This window comes from Thermobia domestica, chromosome 3, assembly GCF_964235325.1.
Source record: "Thermobia domestica chromosome 3, izTheDome1.hap1.1, whole genome shotgun sequence".
In the NCBI taxonomy this organism is placed as follows: Eukaryota; Metazoa; Arthropoda; class Insecta; order Zygentoma; family Lepismatidae; genus Thermobia; species Thermobia domestica.
This window is the reverse complement of record NC_137456.1, coordinates 116,575,680-116,592,714: the sequence shown is the minus strand read 5'-3', so window position 1 is coordinate 116,592,714 and position 17,035 is coordinate 116,575,680. Positions and strand designations below refer to the sequence as shown.

Genomic DNA, 17,035 nt, shown 5'->3' with positions numbered 1-17,035 from the left:
TTTTCCGATTGGTCTTCCAATCAAGACTTTGAAAACGTTTCTACTTTCTACTATCGTAGCTACATGACCTACCCACCTAAGCCTCCTAGACTTGATGACCCTAACAATGTTGGGTAAACCATATAACTTATGTAGTTCCTCGTTATGAAGTTTCCGCCATTCCCCATTCCCGTTCCTCTTGGGTCCGAATATTCGTCTCAGGATCTTGTTCTCAAATACTTTCAGTCTATGTTCTTCCTTTAGAGTAAGCAACCATGTTTCGCAACCATACAGAACAACAGGCATGATTATCGTTTTATATATTTTAAGCTTCAAATTCCTCGACAGACTTCGCGACGACAAGAGATTTTGAACCGAATAGTAACACGAATTCCCTGTTTTTAATCGACATTTAATTTCTTCGTGGGTATGATTTTCCTGTGTTAATACTGATCCTAGATATTTGAAAGTATCCACTTTATCAAAAGTATTATTTAATATTTTAACGTATCCATAATTTGCTATATTACGGTCCCGACGCACTTCCATGTATTTAGTTTTCTCTGCATTTACTTCTAAACCCATGTCCCTGTAAGCATTTAATAAGATCTCTGCATTTCTTTCTATTGTTCTCCTACCATCCCCTATTAAATTTACATCATCAGCATATGCCATAATCTGGTAAATACCGTTCAACTCTAGGCCCTGGTTGCTACCTTTGATTTTCCTTATAGCGTATTCCAGAACAAAGTTGTATAAAAAGGGGAACAACGCATATCTTTGTTTCAGGCCATTTTTGACGTGAAAGCTCGTGGACAAAAATTTTCCTACCCGGACTTTACTTTGGGGTTCATTTAAACATATCTTAATTAATCTAATTAGCTTTCTCGGTATTTCAAGTTCTGTAAGAGCGTTGTATAATGTTTCTCTCCTAACCGAGTCGTAGGCCTTCCTAAAATCAATAAATAGTTGATGTACAGGGGTATTGTATTCCCATTTCTTTCCGAGTATTTGTCGATTGGTAAATATTTGGTCGATAGTTGATCGATTTCGTCTAAATCCACACTGATAATCTCCAATAATTTCATCTGCGTATGGGGTTAGTTTTGCTAATAGAATATTTGAAAGTATTTTATAGGATGTTGACAGAAGAGAAATGCCTCGATACTTATTACAGTCAGTTTTGTCGCCTTTCTTGTGAATTGGAATAATTATTGATTCTTTTTACTCATGTGGCAATTCTTCCTTGTTCCAGATAAGGAGAATGAGTTTGTGTATCTTGTTCCACAATTTTTCGCCTCCAGCTAAAATTAACTCAGCCGGAATTTCGTCTACACCCGGAGATTTGTGTTTCTTTAATTTCTTTACAGCGGTTTCTACTTCTATTCGGTTGGGTTCTGGAATATACGGTTCTGCGGTGTGTATCTCCTTTTCTCCACGCACATTAGTTTTTGGCTGCGTGTTAAGCAAATCGTCAAAGAAATCTTTCCATCTATTTAAGATGCTATCCGTATCAGTGAGAACTGTTCCATCGGCTTTCTTTAATATATAACCACGAGGTTGATAACCTTTCTTAAATTCGTTGATCCCCTTATACATGTCCCGAATGTTTTTATTTTTACTATTGTCTTCAAGTACCTTAATTTTAACTTTCAAAAAATCGCGTTTCTTTGTTCTAAAAGTTTTGGAAGTTTCCCGCCTGATGTCTGCGAAATTTTGTGTAGTAATTTCATTCGGATTTTCAAGCCACCGTAATTTTGCCTGTTTTCTCTTCTCTGCTAGTTTAATGCATTCTTGGTCGAACCATGGTTTGTTCCTAAGTATTTCCGCGTGTCCCAGTTTCTCTTTTGCTGAAATTTTCATGCTGTCTTTAATTTCAATCCAAGTGTCCTTAACGCTAGTGGACTACGAATCTTCTGAAACCGAGAATCTATTCGAAACTTCAATCTGGTGTTCCTCTCTTACTTGGCTCTCTTCTAATTTCTTCAAATTAAATCTCTCCGTTTTCGGACATCGAATATTTCCTTTATTCAACAATAATCTCTCTTATTATCGCTGCTACCAGGAAGTGGTGAGTATCACAATCAACCCCTCTAAATGACCGAACATTAATTATGCTAGATTGTCTTCTTCTATCTACTAAAACGTGATCAATTTGATTATGTGTTTTTCCGTCTGGTGAGGTCCAAGTGTATTTATAACGTCGCGATGTGGGAATTTTGTACTCTTCACTATTAGGTTTTTGGATGTTGCACTGTTCACGAGTCTAACACTGTTGTCAATACTTTCCTTATACTTCCCCTCGTCCTACCTTCGCATTGAAATCTCCTAATAGAATTTTCATATGGTATCGCGGGAGTTGGTCAAATATCCGTGTAAAAACTATCTTTTATATCGTCATCCTTATCTTCTGTTTGGGCATGTACATTTAAAACAATAATATCACACCACCGATCCTTAAGAGTAATAAAAGAAAATCTGTCAGTAACAAATTCAACCTGCTTAATTGCTAGTAATATTCGTTTATGAACGAAAAACCCTGTTCCTAATTGGTGGTTTTTATTTCCTTCCCCGTAAAAGAACGTAAAATTTCCGGAATTCACAGATCCATTTCCTTCCCACCTAAGTTCCTGAACTCCTACTAGGTCCATCCTGTATTTCTCTAACTCACTCGTTACGGATTTTAACGCGCCTGCCCTATAAAGACTTTTAATATTCCATGTTCTGAATCTCATGTCCATTTTCTTTTGCTGAGGTCGAGCCAAGTTATCAGTCCTTGTCCGAGGGTGCAAATATGTGTCTGCTATATGTTACTAAAGGCATAATGCAAAAGCAAGGTTCCTATCGACCTTAAAAATCTGAAAAACCAGGGAAACATAGAGTATTAAACTTATTGGTTGACCTTGACAGCAGAGTCGTTCTGATAATACCATTCCTAGACTCAGCTCCGCGAGAATTAGAGCGAGCGTCTGAATTTCTTAGAATTGACATCCGTTGCCCGAGCGGAATACCTTGATCAATTTCAACAATTCTTTTATCTAAATTACCATTGGTTCGCGTATGTTTGGACTAGGGCTATTACATTTAAATAATGACAAGTTGAGTAAGATAAAAAATATCGTAGAAATGTGATTTTTCCGCACTTTTGCAAACTTTAGATCACATGTACGACCCAAAGATTTTTTTCTTTTTTTTTTTTTTTTACTCCCTTTTAGTCTCCCCAATTCGCAACTTTTCCGCGGTATTACGACTTCAAAATGAATGCATTTTTTCGGTCCACCCTAGTAAGGTATATATATCGATAAATAATATACGTAAAAATTAATGTATGTAGGTTGGTTTGTATACAAAGCCACAATGTTGGCTTTTCTTCTAGGCAACTATATCGAAGAAACCATAAGCTATTTAGATTGTGTGTGTGTGTGCATCATAAGGAGGCGAGAGGTTTCAAAGGGAGGAATGTAGTTTAAATTGTATTCTAAAAATAGAAAATTTTAGAAAGCCCTGAAGTTCGATCCATTAAAAATAATTAGACCCATATCCCAGCGTGTCCGAAAATTCAGCTTCTAAAGAGGGAGGTTTAAGCGACCTACCATCAGTCTTCTTTGTTTTGTTTGTTTTAGTCTGTATTTGAGATATATGCTTACTCGTTTTTCTTCTGATTTCAGTGTAAAGTAGTAAAGATAACTATATATTTTCCTTTCCAGAATCCAGAGAGAGATAAAGTTAGTGTACTTAAGCCGAGAGGTGATTTTACTGCTGAAGGAAGAGTTGAGCAAGTATTTGTGAAAGTTGAAGGAGCTCGGCAAGATGATGATAGCAATGTACCAATTGTCAAGACTGAACCTGGTGTTTTATCGGAACCAACTAGTGCGTTTGGATTACCTACTAGTATGGACAGTGATTTAGTGCAAAACAACAATGTAGACTCAGGGAATCCTGACATTTATGGAAGCAACAGTGAAATTCCTGCCGTCAGTGAATCTTCAGATGTTAGTGGTGATATTGGAACACATTACTTGGCTGATCAGGGCCAACCTTCTAATGTGCAAACAAAAACAGAAAATCAGGAAGAAGAAGAAATAATTTTTCTTTCCGATGACTCAGATAATGGTGATTCAAATATTAATACTCCTACAAAGAATACTGTGCCAAGTGCTTCGAATAGAAAGAGAACTAAAAGCAATGTAGGAGGTAGAACTCCTAATGTGAAAAGGTTTGCAGGTGCTAGTATGGAAGGTGTGCCACAGGAAATGGAAAATAGTGCCAATGTACCTGGAACTTCGCAGGGAAGGTGAGTTCATGCATTTTCCTTATTCTAAACAAGGTTTGTGAAAGATGTGGTGCAACTTCGGAATCTTTAAGTTTAGTGAACTATATTTTACTATCTCTAAAATAATACATTTCTTCCGATAAATACCACTTTTACGAAGACACGTACGTTTCGGTTTGGGGATGGGGGATTGCGTGCTACAGTGAAATTTAGAGCTATGTCGGCAGTAGTTCACTACCAGAAGGGCCACCCTACCAAATTGGTCTAAAATCATAATGATTGGTATGGCAACTTGGACATTAGTCCCAGTTCGCAGGTCAAAATATAGTTCCAGAAGTAAAATATCCGTTATTCGGATTTCCGATAGGGGTATGGTTTGGGAAGGACTATTGAACGAGAAAGCGACAATGTGGGGAAGATGAATAAGGAAAGAAAGACATGCAAGAACCAAAGGTTTAGGATAGGGACATGGAACGTACTATCATGTCACAAAGAGGAAAAGGGCATATCCAGTTTGCCATAAGGACCGGACTGTGTCACGTGATCAAGTCAAAAGTCACGTTGCGTGCTAAATCGAGTCTGGAGATCCCAAATCAAGATGTAATATATTTCAAGCAGATAATCTCCGCGTGTGTAACTTGAAGAAGATGCATATACTCTAGCATTGTTGATTTCACTCAAAAAACTTGATTTTTGACAATGTTCTATCCATATTTACCTTACGTGCTATTCATCGTTTTTAAGCTCGTCATTGTGTCTTTGCAATAAGCTTTCAATTAGCTATTTCTTTATAGCTTTTTTAGATATGTTGACGATTTCACTTTTTTCATTGATTTCCCATTGACTATAATGTTTATGTTTCGTGATTTTTTTTTACTATGTCCCATCCATTTTAGGACAGTTTCTTTCTTGAATGTCGATTCAGCGTAGTCTGTTCTATATTCAAGCTGAATTTCATCTATCTTCCTCTTTTGGTTTTTGAGATAAGTGGAGGAATTATTTGTTTTTCATTGATTTTCCATTGACATTAATGTTAATTTTATGCTTTTTCTTTGATTATGTTCCATCCATTTTAGGACATTTGCTTTTCGAATATAGAATCTACATAGTCTCTTTTACATTTGAGCTCAGTTTCAGACATCTTCCTCCAAAGCCTGTTCAGATCGTTGCAACCGGATATGCCCTTAGAAAATCTTAGAGGAAATGAAACAAAATAATCTAGATTTGGTAGGAATTCGTGAAGTTAGATGAGAAGGTAATGGGGTATTGAACAGCGAAGGATATACGATGTTTTACTGAGGTAATGAAAAGAGAGTCATAATGATGTAGGAATAATTCTTCGTAAGCGCTTGAAAGAGAAGGTAGTGAAAGTAGAATTTGATAATGATAGAGTTATGATGTTAGGACTGAAAGGAAAAAGAAAGAATCTAGTAGTGATAGAAACATACTCATCGACGAATTTGCAATATAACTGAAGAAGTAAAGAAAAATTATGAGAAAATAGAGGAAATTATAGACAGGGAGAATAGAGGTGCGTGTGTAATTGTAATAGGAGATTTCAGTGCAGTTGTAGGAGAAAACAGGAAGGTAGTGTCGTAGACAAATATGGTTTAGGCGAAAGAAATGAAAGAGGAGAGGAACTAGTCAATTCTGAAATAGAATTCACTAGTAATTGGGAACATTTGGTTCAATCAGCACAAGAGAAGAAATAAATATACGTGGAAATCCTGAATAAGCTGTCGAAGATACCAAAGGACTATATTATGATTCAGAACCAATTATTGGAATAGTTTGAAGAACACGAAGATCCTTCCCAGGACCGATGTCCTGGCCGAAATAGATATTTACCTGGAAAATGTAGACAGAAGAAAAGTAGGTAACAATATGCTGAATCCTGAAAAGCTGAAAAACAAGAAAGGAAGCAATCTTTTAGTTGAAAAGTTCAAAGAAAAATACCCAAAAGAGGAAATGATAGGTGCAAGTAGCAACTTACTGTGAACACAAAACGGCTAAGAAATCAGAGGTTACAGAACAGATATTGCAGAAAATAAGAGAAAGGAGGGCGTGGAAATAGGTTGATACAGAAGAGGACAGAAAGATACACAGGAAGTTAAACAACGAGTTAGGAAGGGAAAAGACAGAGCAAGGGAAGAGTTTTACGAAAGAAAGTGCGAGAACATAGAAGAATTAGAAAGAAGGGGAAAAGTACAAGGAAATGTATAAAGGGGTGAACTTCGGAGGAAACAAGAGATATTACGATGGTAGTAGAAAATAATAATGGGAAGATAGTCAACTAGAGAAGTAAAGTCTTAGGAACATGGAAAGAGTATGTTGAGAACTTATATGAGAGTAGGGATAGACCATGTGGTCTAGATGTTAAAGTGGAAAATGAAGTACGCAAGAATGATAAAGGCTTTGATATTCTTCTGGATAGTTTGAAAAAGCTATATCGAAGATTAGGAGTGGGAAGGCAACTGGGACAGATAATATACCAATCAAATGCATTAAGAATATGAGAGACAGGACAAGAAAGAATTGTTCCGACAGGGTAATGAAATATATGAAACGGGAAAGTGGCCAAAAGACTTCCTGAAAACGAACATGATACCATGATACTGGTAGCTAAGAAATCGAACTCAAAGAGATGTGAGGATTATAGAATTATTAGTCATATCTCATACAGCAGTTCGGGTTCAGGAGAGGTAAGGACACAAGAGATGCAACTTGATTGTTAAGGGTGATTTGTGAAAGGTTTATAAAAAAGAGAAAGAGGAAATGTGGTATTTATTGATCTAGAAAAGACTTGAGCGCGTGAATTGGGAGTTGTTGGAAGTTCTAATGAAGGTTGTGTTGGAATGGAAAATCGAAGACTCATAAGAAACTTACATGAGCCAACAAGTGTGTTAGAATAGGAGATCCCAACAATATTTAATATCTATCTAAAAGAGATAATGAAAAAGAACCTACATAATGAAGACGGAATTTCGGGAGGAAGTAGGATGATCAAGTATATACGGTTTGCAGATAATACGGCGCTTGTTGCGAAATTTGAAGAGAAAATTAATAAGGTGTTAGGAAACTTGAGAAAGGGCTGTGAAGAATATGGGATGAAAATAAATGTTAGAAATACAAAAGCCATGGTGGTTGGAACGAAGTGGTTGGTGCCCAATATAGTAGTAGGAGGGAAAAAACAGAACAGGTGGCTACTCTTCGATACCCAGGTAATATTATTAGTGATGAAATGAAGTGGGAATGTGTAATAAAAGCAAGATAAGGAATAGGGAAGGAAGCCTATAGGAGGAAGAAAAGACTATTTTGTGGGACCTTGAATAAAGGGTTGAGAAAAAGACTTATAAAATGCTTCTTGTGGAGTATTATACTGTATGGGGTAGAAATGTGGCCATTACGGAAAAATGAAGCTTTCGAAATGTAGGTGTGGAAAAGAATGGAGAGAATGAGCTTGGTCGAGCGGAAAACGAATGAAAAAGTGTTAAAAATGCGGGGGAGAAAGAACAATTTTAGCTGTTATTAAAAAGAGAAAGAAGAGGAATCTGTATCATAAGGGACGTGCTAGAAAGTATGGTGGCAGAAAAGAGGGAAAGAGTGAAGGAGACTACAACTAATGGACGATATCAAAACAGAAAATCGTACTTGAAGACAAAGATGTGAGTGGAAGACCGTGGTGAAGCATGAAAGCTTCTCAGTTGCGGCAAGTGACCTGACAATAATGGCATAATATCTCTGATGATGATGATGACAATGATAATTAGCCAAATATTCACACAGTTACTCAAATTTCTTGTAGTCGTTGACTGAAATAATGGTGAGTCAAGTATTGCTACTCCTACAGACCGTGCTCTATGAAGTATGTCACCAGGCTCTATTTGTATCATTCATTACTTCTGTTTCTATGAAGGAATATTTAAATTAGATGGGGAGGATAAAACGCCTGTCGATTACCTCGTGTTATCCGTATTTATGTTTGGGGAGTTTGGAGCAAAGTATGGCAAAATTCATACTAAAAGATGAATCCTTACAATTAGACTCGTTCGGCGATCAGTATGGGTCAACAAATGACGTTGAAATGAAACCAGACAAGTAAAATACAGTTGTCCTAGTAATTCAGGGTGTCTATCGGTCACGAAAGTCACGAAATCAGAAAACGGTCATGAAAGTCACGAAATTTAGCTTTTGGGTCATGATTTTTTTTTAACTGTACAAATGTAAGTACAGGTTTGAAAATTTTGTTCTATGAGACGTCAAAATTCACCACCAAATATGTTTCTGGTCGGCTTTAGACGCTACCAAATCGCAAGCAAAGTACGTTTCTATCGCATGGATGAAAATTCGACCTAATTCGCACCCAAATTCGCTCTTGAAAATGTTAGGAAATTTTGTGATTTGATAAAGAAAAGGTCACGAAAAAGTCACGAAATTTCATTTTGGAATTTTTTTAGTAGACATCCTGTAATTAGTCTAAGGCATATTTGCCAATAATTCTATCCAAAGTGAAATAAAATGATATCTTTAAGTTTTACGTCCCATGATAATGCCGTAGTTACTGTGGTTAGAACGCGTAGTCACTGTGGTTCCTACTACTTTAATAATAATGATAATGATAAACAGTAAAGAAGAACAAGGATTTCATTAATGGGAAAACATCATTTGCTTCATTCCACTTTCACTTCGAAAACTGACATTTATGAAGTCACAATAATGGCACAGAGTGGGTAGAAATGCCCAGACTTTCTTTTAAATTTGCCATTTAGGAAAGTTTGCTAGCTGTAGCAGTTTATTTCTTACTGTTTCTTTACTTATGGTTTTATTGTTCTGTGTTTGGTAGCCGTTAAGGTAATTCATTGAATTTTGTAGCGTTACATTTTCAAAATAAAGCAGAAAATAAATCAAATTTTCAACTAACGCAGCGAAACAGAAGAAAATATATAAACTGTAAATTGTAAAAATGAGTATAATACGAGGGCTAGTCAAGAAAGACTTGGACTGATTTTTTTTTCTAGGCAATTTATTATTACTCAGCAACAGGCACATGATCCTTTTCAAAGTAGTCCCCGCCCATTTGAATGCACTTTTTCATTCGAGTCTTCCAGTCCTCAAACACGTGTCGCAGGCCATTTTTTGAGATCTCCTTCAAAACCGCCTCCGATGCCTTCAGAACCTCGGAATTATCGGAGAAGCGGCGTCCACGCAGTCTGGATTTTAGGGCAGGGAATGGAAAAAAGTCGCACGGTGCGGTAGGCGTCTCCACCATCCTCAAACCTTTGCAACAGCTCCCTGCAAGTCTCCACTCTAACGGCCTTCTGCTCTGGTGTCAGGAGTCGCGGAATCCATCGCGCACACACTCGGCTCATGTGGAGGTGGTCATGCAAAATTTTGAAGGCACTGCCATGAGATATGCGTAGTGCGGCTGCCAGATCGTCGATACTGATGCGGCAATCTTCTCTAACAATGACTGCTGCCGTGTTAATGTTCACCTCAGTAACAGCTGACGCTGATACACCTGGTCCACCAGCTTTCGTGATTGTGGACCCTCTTTAAACTCTTTGAACCACCAGAACACGGTACTTCGTGGCAGAGCGTCATCTTTGTAGGCTGCTCTCAACATTCCTAGAGTTTCTGTTGCACTTTTCCCCAAGCGATAGCAGAACCGTATAGCTGCAAATTGTTCATCTCGTAATGACTCCATTTCTTCTACAGGCGACTTCTAAAGGCGCAGAACATCACCTGCAATAAAAAGTCGTGGTTACCAAACATGCAATGATTCCTTAACAACATTTTATATATATGCACAGCAAGACCCACCCTACTTGTATGCCAAACTATGAAGCTCCAGCGTTAACAGAACTGCCGGAAAAAAAATCAGTCCAAGTCTTTCTTGACTTGCCCTCGTATATATATTGCAACAGTTCAGTAGTTACAAAATCCTGTAGTCTTAAATACCCATCATGTTTAAAGTTTCTCATTGTTGAGTACATCTGCAAACTTAATTTTTGGCGTTCTACATTTGACGTGTTGGTCAGCAAAAAGGAACATCTTGAAAACGGCGTTTCAGATAAAGCATTCCGTAAATATTAAAACTACGATTTTTTTTCAATAGTTTGAAAGAATTTAAAAGTACATTAAGAAACACGTCTTAAATATTGATAAGTATGACACGCTTTCATGGTATTGAGGGCAAAACAAAAATTACTGCTAAGTGTGAAGTTTTGCAGAACTGAAGATATGTTTCCAGAGGCGTTGGAAGCAACAGCAGAAAGTAATAGCAACAGAGTGTTACAATTTTATAAAACACTGAACTCCAGCATATTTTGTAGTAATAATAACAAAGTAGGAAGCACTTTTCATTTCATCGTTGAATAAGTCACCTTGTACAGATTGACCCTTCCACATTTCATCTTCACATCTAATTCCTGTGAGGAAAATTGCCAAAAGACTAAAACCTCGAGACAAAAGGAAGAGCATCTTGAATGTCAGTCGGAGCTAACAAAATTTATTTGAGATGTATCTAGAATATATTGTGTAGGTGTGTTGAGCATATTACTACTTAATAGAACAAAGGGTAGTTTTCTTTTAACTATTCACCGTATGAATTCTGTGATGTAATTAACCTCAGGTTTTTTCTCGGTACTGGCAGAAATGTAATGTTTGAGCAACGTGTAGCAGTCAGTGTAAAAACCAATTCTGCTAGAAGCTCTTGCTGACAGTCTCTTGGATGCGAGTACGTGGAGGGTGCTTTTTCCTCACATGCCAAATGGGTCTAATGCAGGATCCAAACGAAGAATGTTCTGAGAAAAGGTAGCAGTTCTTCCAGATTGAATAACTGTAAATACGTAGATGCAGCGCTGACAAATAACCAATTAAGAGAGATAATGAATAACTAATTCAGCCAATTTCTACCAAGTTCAAAATCTTTATATCATTGCGATTAATATCAAAGAGATTAACTCCTTAATTTACCATTTAGTTTTTACATGTTGGTAAAAATTTAACTTATTCTGTGGTCTATTGAATCCGGAGGTTCAATGCCATGTTCACAAAAGCTCTCTATTGACTTCTGTCCTTAGCCAACTGGATCCAATTTCTACTTTGTATTCGTATTTCTGCGAGATCAATCTTAATATTGTCCTCCCATCGACACCTAAGTCTTCCTAATGGTCGTTTTCCGATTGGATTTCCAGTTAAAACTTTGAGTGTTCCTATTTTCCTTCATTCTGGCTACATGACCTGCCCACCTGAGCCCCAATATTCGTCTCAAAATTTTATTCTCAGGTACTTCCAATCGGCGGTCTTCCCTCAGAGTATGCGACCCTGTTTCGTAACCATACAGCACAACAGGCATGATTACTGTTTTATGTATTTTAAGCTTTACATTCGTCGATAAATTTGCGACGACAAAAGATTTTGAACTAAATAATAACACGAATTCCTTCCTTTCAGTCAACAGTTAATTTCTTCGTGGATATGATTTTGATTGGTTAATATTGGTCCTAGATATTTGAAAGTATCACTTTGTCGAAAATATTATTTAATATTTTGACGCATCCATAGTTTGTAGTATTACGATCCCGGCGAACCTCCATGTATTTAGTTTCCTTTGCATGTCTTTCTGTTGTTCTCCTCTTATCCCTTGTCAGATTTATATCATCAGCATACACCATAATCTGGTGAATACTATTCAGCTCTAGGACATGTTTGCTATCTTTGATTGTCCTTGTAGTGTACTCCAGAACAAAGTTGAATTCTAATGACGATAACATATCTCCTTGTTTCAGGCCATTCTCGACGGGAAGGCTCGTGGACAGAAAGTTTCCTATTGGACTTTACTTTGGGATTAATTTAAACACATCTTGTGTGATCTAACTAGCTTTATCGAATATTCCAAATTCTGTGAGAATGTCGTACAGTATTTCCTCCTAACCAAATCGTAGGCCTTTCTAAAGTCAATAAATAATTGATGTACCACGGTATTGTCTTCCCATTTCTTTTCGAGTTTTTAGCAAATAGTAAATATCTAATCGATAGTTGATCGATTTCGCCTAAATTCAAACAGATAATCTCTAATAATGCCATCTGCGTATGGGATCAATGTTTGAGAGAATTTTATAGGATGTTGACAGAAGAGAAATGCCTCGATAATTACTACAATCAGTTTTGACGCCTTTCGTGTAAATTGTAACAATAATTGATTCTTTCCACTCCTGTGTCAATTCCTCCTTGGTCCAGATAAGGAGAATAAGTTTGTGTATCTTGTTTATATTCCCCCCCCCCCTCCAGCTAAAATTAACTCAGCTGGAACTTCGTCTACACCCGGAGATTTGTGTTTCTTTACTTTCTTCATAGCGATTTCTACTTACGTTCGGTTAGGCTCTGGAATATACGGTTTTGCTGTGTGCATTTTCTTTTCTCCACGCACATTAGTTTTTGGCTGCGTCTTAAGCAAATCGTCAAAGAAATCTTTCCATCTATTCAAGAAGTAAGAATTATTCCGTCGGCTTTCTTTAATATATAACCACGAGGTTGATAGACTTTCATAAATTCATTGATACCCTTATACATGTCCCGAATGTTCTTGTTTTTACTATTATCTTCAAGGTCATTAATCTTAGCTTTCAAAGGAAAATAAATAACTAAATAAAATTAAAAACGCATTTCTCGCGCCTGATATCAAGTAAATTTTGTTTAGTTATATTGTTCGAATTTTGTATTCAACGCAGTTTTGCCCGTTTTCTCTTCTCTGCTAGTTTAATGCATTTCTGGTCGAACCATGGTTTGTTTCGATATATTTCCACATGCCCTATTTTTTCTCTCTTTTGCTGAAATTTTAATGATACCTCTCATTTCAATCCAAGTACCCTCAGCACTAGTGCACTCCGAACCTTCTGTAACCAAGAATGTATTTGACACTTCAATCTGATATTCTGCCCTGGCGTGACTCTCTTTTTTATTATTATTATTATTATTATTATTATTATTATTAACCTCTCTTGTTTTTAGATGTTGAATACTTTCTTTATTCAACGATAATCTCTTATAATCCATGGTGATGGATAATAATAATCCAGAGTAGATTGACTTGGCATAGAAGACGTCCAGTGGGAAAATTGTTTCTGCGGCGATATATATATATATATATATATATGGGGGTGGAATTTAATCACAACACAAAAAAGCACTCTGTGACCACTTTCGGTAATGCTTCATCGGATAGAGATTGTAAGAAATTGCCAGGAAAAGAATGAAAATTTAAGAAGACAAAGTCGAAGTGAGAAGTAAGGAGGCAAAATCAAAAATACTATAAAAGTTAGAGATGAAAAGAAGAGTGCATTTTAAAGGAAGTTTGAATATGTTGTGTTATTGCAATATTCAAGAACGAAAATAAAAATAACAGACATTGAGAGGTAGGACCATTATCTGGCAGGAAGAATGAAGCCCTCGTGTACAAAGCGTAAATAAAATTAAACGTTTGAAAATTGAGGGTATTATTAGGGGCGAGTTAAGATAGTTGTGTTTAAGCAGCTGAAAAGAAAAGAGGCCACTTTAAGCTCTTTACGGAAGAGCTATTGGCTTTTAAAAGAAGTAGGACATAAAACATCAGTGAAATAACTGTGAATGCTCAAATTAAATTGCTTTATTTTAGATAAAAGTATTCTGTTCTGTATAACATTTATTTGAAGAATAGCTTCACATTTGTCAGGACACCTAGAATCTCATCCGAATTGCCTGTCAGTCAATCCAATTGTTTGTTCCATACCAATAATAATAATAATCCCAATTATTGTCCTAAATGTGTATTTATCAGCCTGCCATCTCTGATCTTCATGGTAATCTTAGGTTCTGTTCCCGGCGGGGGGACACAGTTTTCTGTGTTATATATTTCTGTGAGAATTCGAGAAGTATCTAAATTAAGAAGTGCTGGACTCCGATGTAGAAATTCAGAAGTAATGATACTGGTATTGAGCAGACAGTTTAAGAATTTACACCTGCCCTTTTAAGGAATGAACAGTCTTTTTGAGTAATGGTCTTGTTTCTTTAATTGAGCTATAAAGATGAATTTGCATCACCTTTGTCGCAAATCTTGTTTAGTGTTTTGTGTGCATTATGATGGTTAAAGTGGGATTTCCAAGTAAGTTTTGTGAATGCTGATCGTTGGCCTCAAGTTACGACAATATACTTTTTTACTGATTTTTCAGCACATTACGGTTTTTCCTTTGTGTATTTACTTTTATAATAAATATTATTGTTTTTCACTACATTTTGCATTTTTCTCTGTTACATTTTTATTTAATTTCTAGAAGAGAGTAACTGCGAGGGAATTTTGTAATTGATATTATTACAATTAAACTGAAAATATTAAATGATCCGGACAAAATAGCTATTTTTAAAGTAATAAACGTGACGTCTCTCATTTTCAAACACTTAAGCGTAATCCGAATCAGGAGGATAATAGTCCCTTGATGACAATAAATCGGTCGTGTGTCTTACGAAAGCCTTCATCTCGTATTATAGTTAACAGCTGGATTCTTAAGCAGTCTTATGAACTTCGTCAGAATAATATGTATCACAAGTTGATGTTATATGACTTTGTAAAGAATGTTTTTTTGACTAATCTGTGTAAATACGACGATTTTTTAAAATTTGTCCCGACGTATTTTTTAAAATTTATTTAATTGATTTTCGAACGATTTAACTTCATATCGACAGATGGTTTTCAAATTGTTGCAATATCTCATACTATCTCGTAGCAGAACACAAAAATAGAAGAGGTCTTGTTTCTTACCGGTGCTACAGCCCGACAATTTCACTCTCCGCGTGCGAATAAGTTAAATCATATAGCAACCACCAATGGTCACCACAGAATGTTTTTGCAAATAGTAATTAGCTAAGCAAAAGTTTTTGTCGAAAGATGTTATAAAATTTTCAATTGATACAGAAACCTCAGAGAAAAGTTCCTTCAATAGTTCCCATGTACTCGTTGGTACAAATGGTTGGTCTTTGGGCTTTATTGGTTTCCTGAGATAAGTAGTGTGTTATAATTAACGATTATGTAACGAATTCTTTTTAGGACCGATTCCATAACAAATCGTCCAGACGAGACACAATTGGTCCCCATCATAGTCTCAGATTTCATTCATATTTTTTATACGGGATCTACATGCAATATTATTAGACCCATATTTTTTCTTTTTGCTGAAAAAGTTATTATTCGATATACAGCCTTCCAAAATGGTGGTCCTCCCCTCGGACTTCTCGAAAAACTGAAAAACATGTCAAATTAAAAGTTTTATTGTAGAGAAACCAGTGTACTTAGTAACATAAAAGCATTCGTAGGAAGAATATAAGGTAATGTATTTCGGTGGAAGGGAAAAATTCGTCTGTTGGTCCAATAGGTATCGCGCAATTCACTCGCAATGTGCCAACTTTGGTGTAAATTTTGCTAACTTCAAACATTTTTATTTCCGTTCTCACGAGCCATATCAACCTGCGTCTAGCATCGAAATCTACTGATAAGGTCTCTTGAAAATGTAAAGGTCTTAAGTTTCTGATTATTACATCCTATGTTATACTATGATGAAAAGCTGAAAATTTCATTAAGACGCCATGTTTGGCCGCCGGTTTTTTAAATATCCCACTTTTTAAAAATCTGAATTCCTTACAACTATTGGGGAAGTCCTAAGTATTTAATATCAGTTAACCGTTCATGCGCCTGCAGCCCCTAGCGTTCGCAATTAATTACTGAAATTTCGATTTTTGTACTTGGAATGTAAATATTACCTATGAGCATTTATGTCCTGTACACAAGGCGGAAAATTTTGAGAGCTGAATCCTGATATCAAATCAAGTAAACAAGTTCCTATAAACATGAGTCGAATTCAGGTTCGTTTTCGAGTTACAGAGTTTCCAACTTGGGATCCAAAATCGGCTCGCGACAATGGAAAATAAAATATACATTTTGCGTTAAATCAGAAACTATGCGTTAAAGTTATGATGAAATTCAAAAAGTGGCTTTGTATCAATATGATGATTTTTACGTGCGTTGCAATTCGGTTGGCAGTGCTGCCAACTTGGTAGAACTTTTATTTATTTATTTTTTTTTTTAATAACACTATGTGGTTTTTATTTAATATTTGGTACTCATTAATGATTGTAAACATCACATGAAGCACAATTTTCCCCACGTCACCACAGTTTTCGAAAACTTACATGTATTTCATTAAAATGTTTTATTTTGTGCATTATTGATAGTTTGAAACATTGAGTGTGAATTTTACTTGATGTTTACCATCATTAATAAAACCAAAATGCTGAATGAAGACTACATGTGTATAATTTGTAATAATAATAATAAGAAGAAGAAGAAGAAGAAGAAAATGTCTTTTTATTATTGCACCTCTCGTAACTCCACACATCACGTTCGAACTTGTTCAAGAAGTTCTGCTGCAACCACTAAACAGTTTGTTACGTGATTCGGTGTCGTGAACATTGTCCTAGTGTTCTCTGAAACTATGAAAATTGTTTTCACGGGTAACATGACATTGTAGTGCACTAATTACAGTGTTTGTGTGAATAACAATTATTCACAGTATATTCACATACCTATTACAGTAAGGACCGTATTAAATGTGTTGATTATGCTAAAAGGCATAAGAGGATTGCATACAGAAAGAATTCTCGACAAACATTTTATCTTGGCGGTATGAATATGCAATGAAAGTGTCACCCGTGCAGCACTTTTTAAGTAAGGATAAGGTAGACTGTTCACAATCA

The 17,035-nt window shown here is 36.1% G+C and overlaps 1 protein-coding gene across 29 annotated transcripts in view; it reads left to right on the top strand.

Moving 5' to 3' along the window:
- The window catches only part of LOC145680677 (uncharacterized), a 246,213-nt gene that overhangs the window by 22,780 nt on the left and 206,398 nt on the right, over window positions 1–17,035 (top strand). For all 29 annotated transcript variants that reach the window (XR_014130659.1, XR_014130657.1, XR_014130658.1 and 26 more), the window contains exon 3: window positions 3,687–4,273. Coding sequence is in view for 26 of the 29 variants with exons in the window: in XM_081751558.1 (XP_081607684.1) it covers window positions 3,687–4,273 (587 nt within the window). In the remaining 3 variants the exon portion in view is untranslated. The remainder of the gene's footprint in view (window positions 1–3,686; window positions 4,274–17,035) is intronic.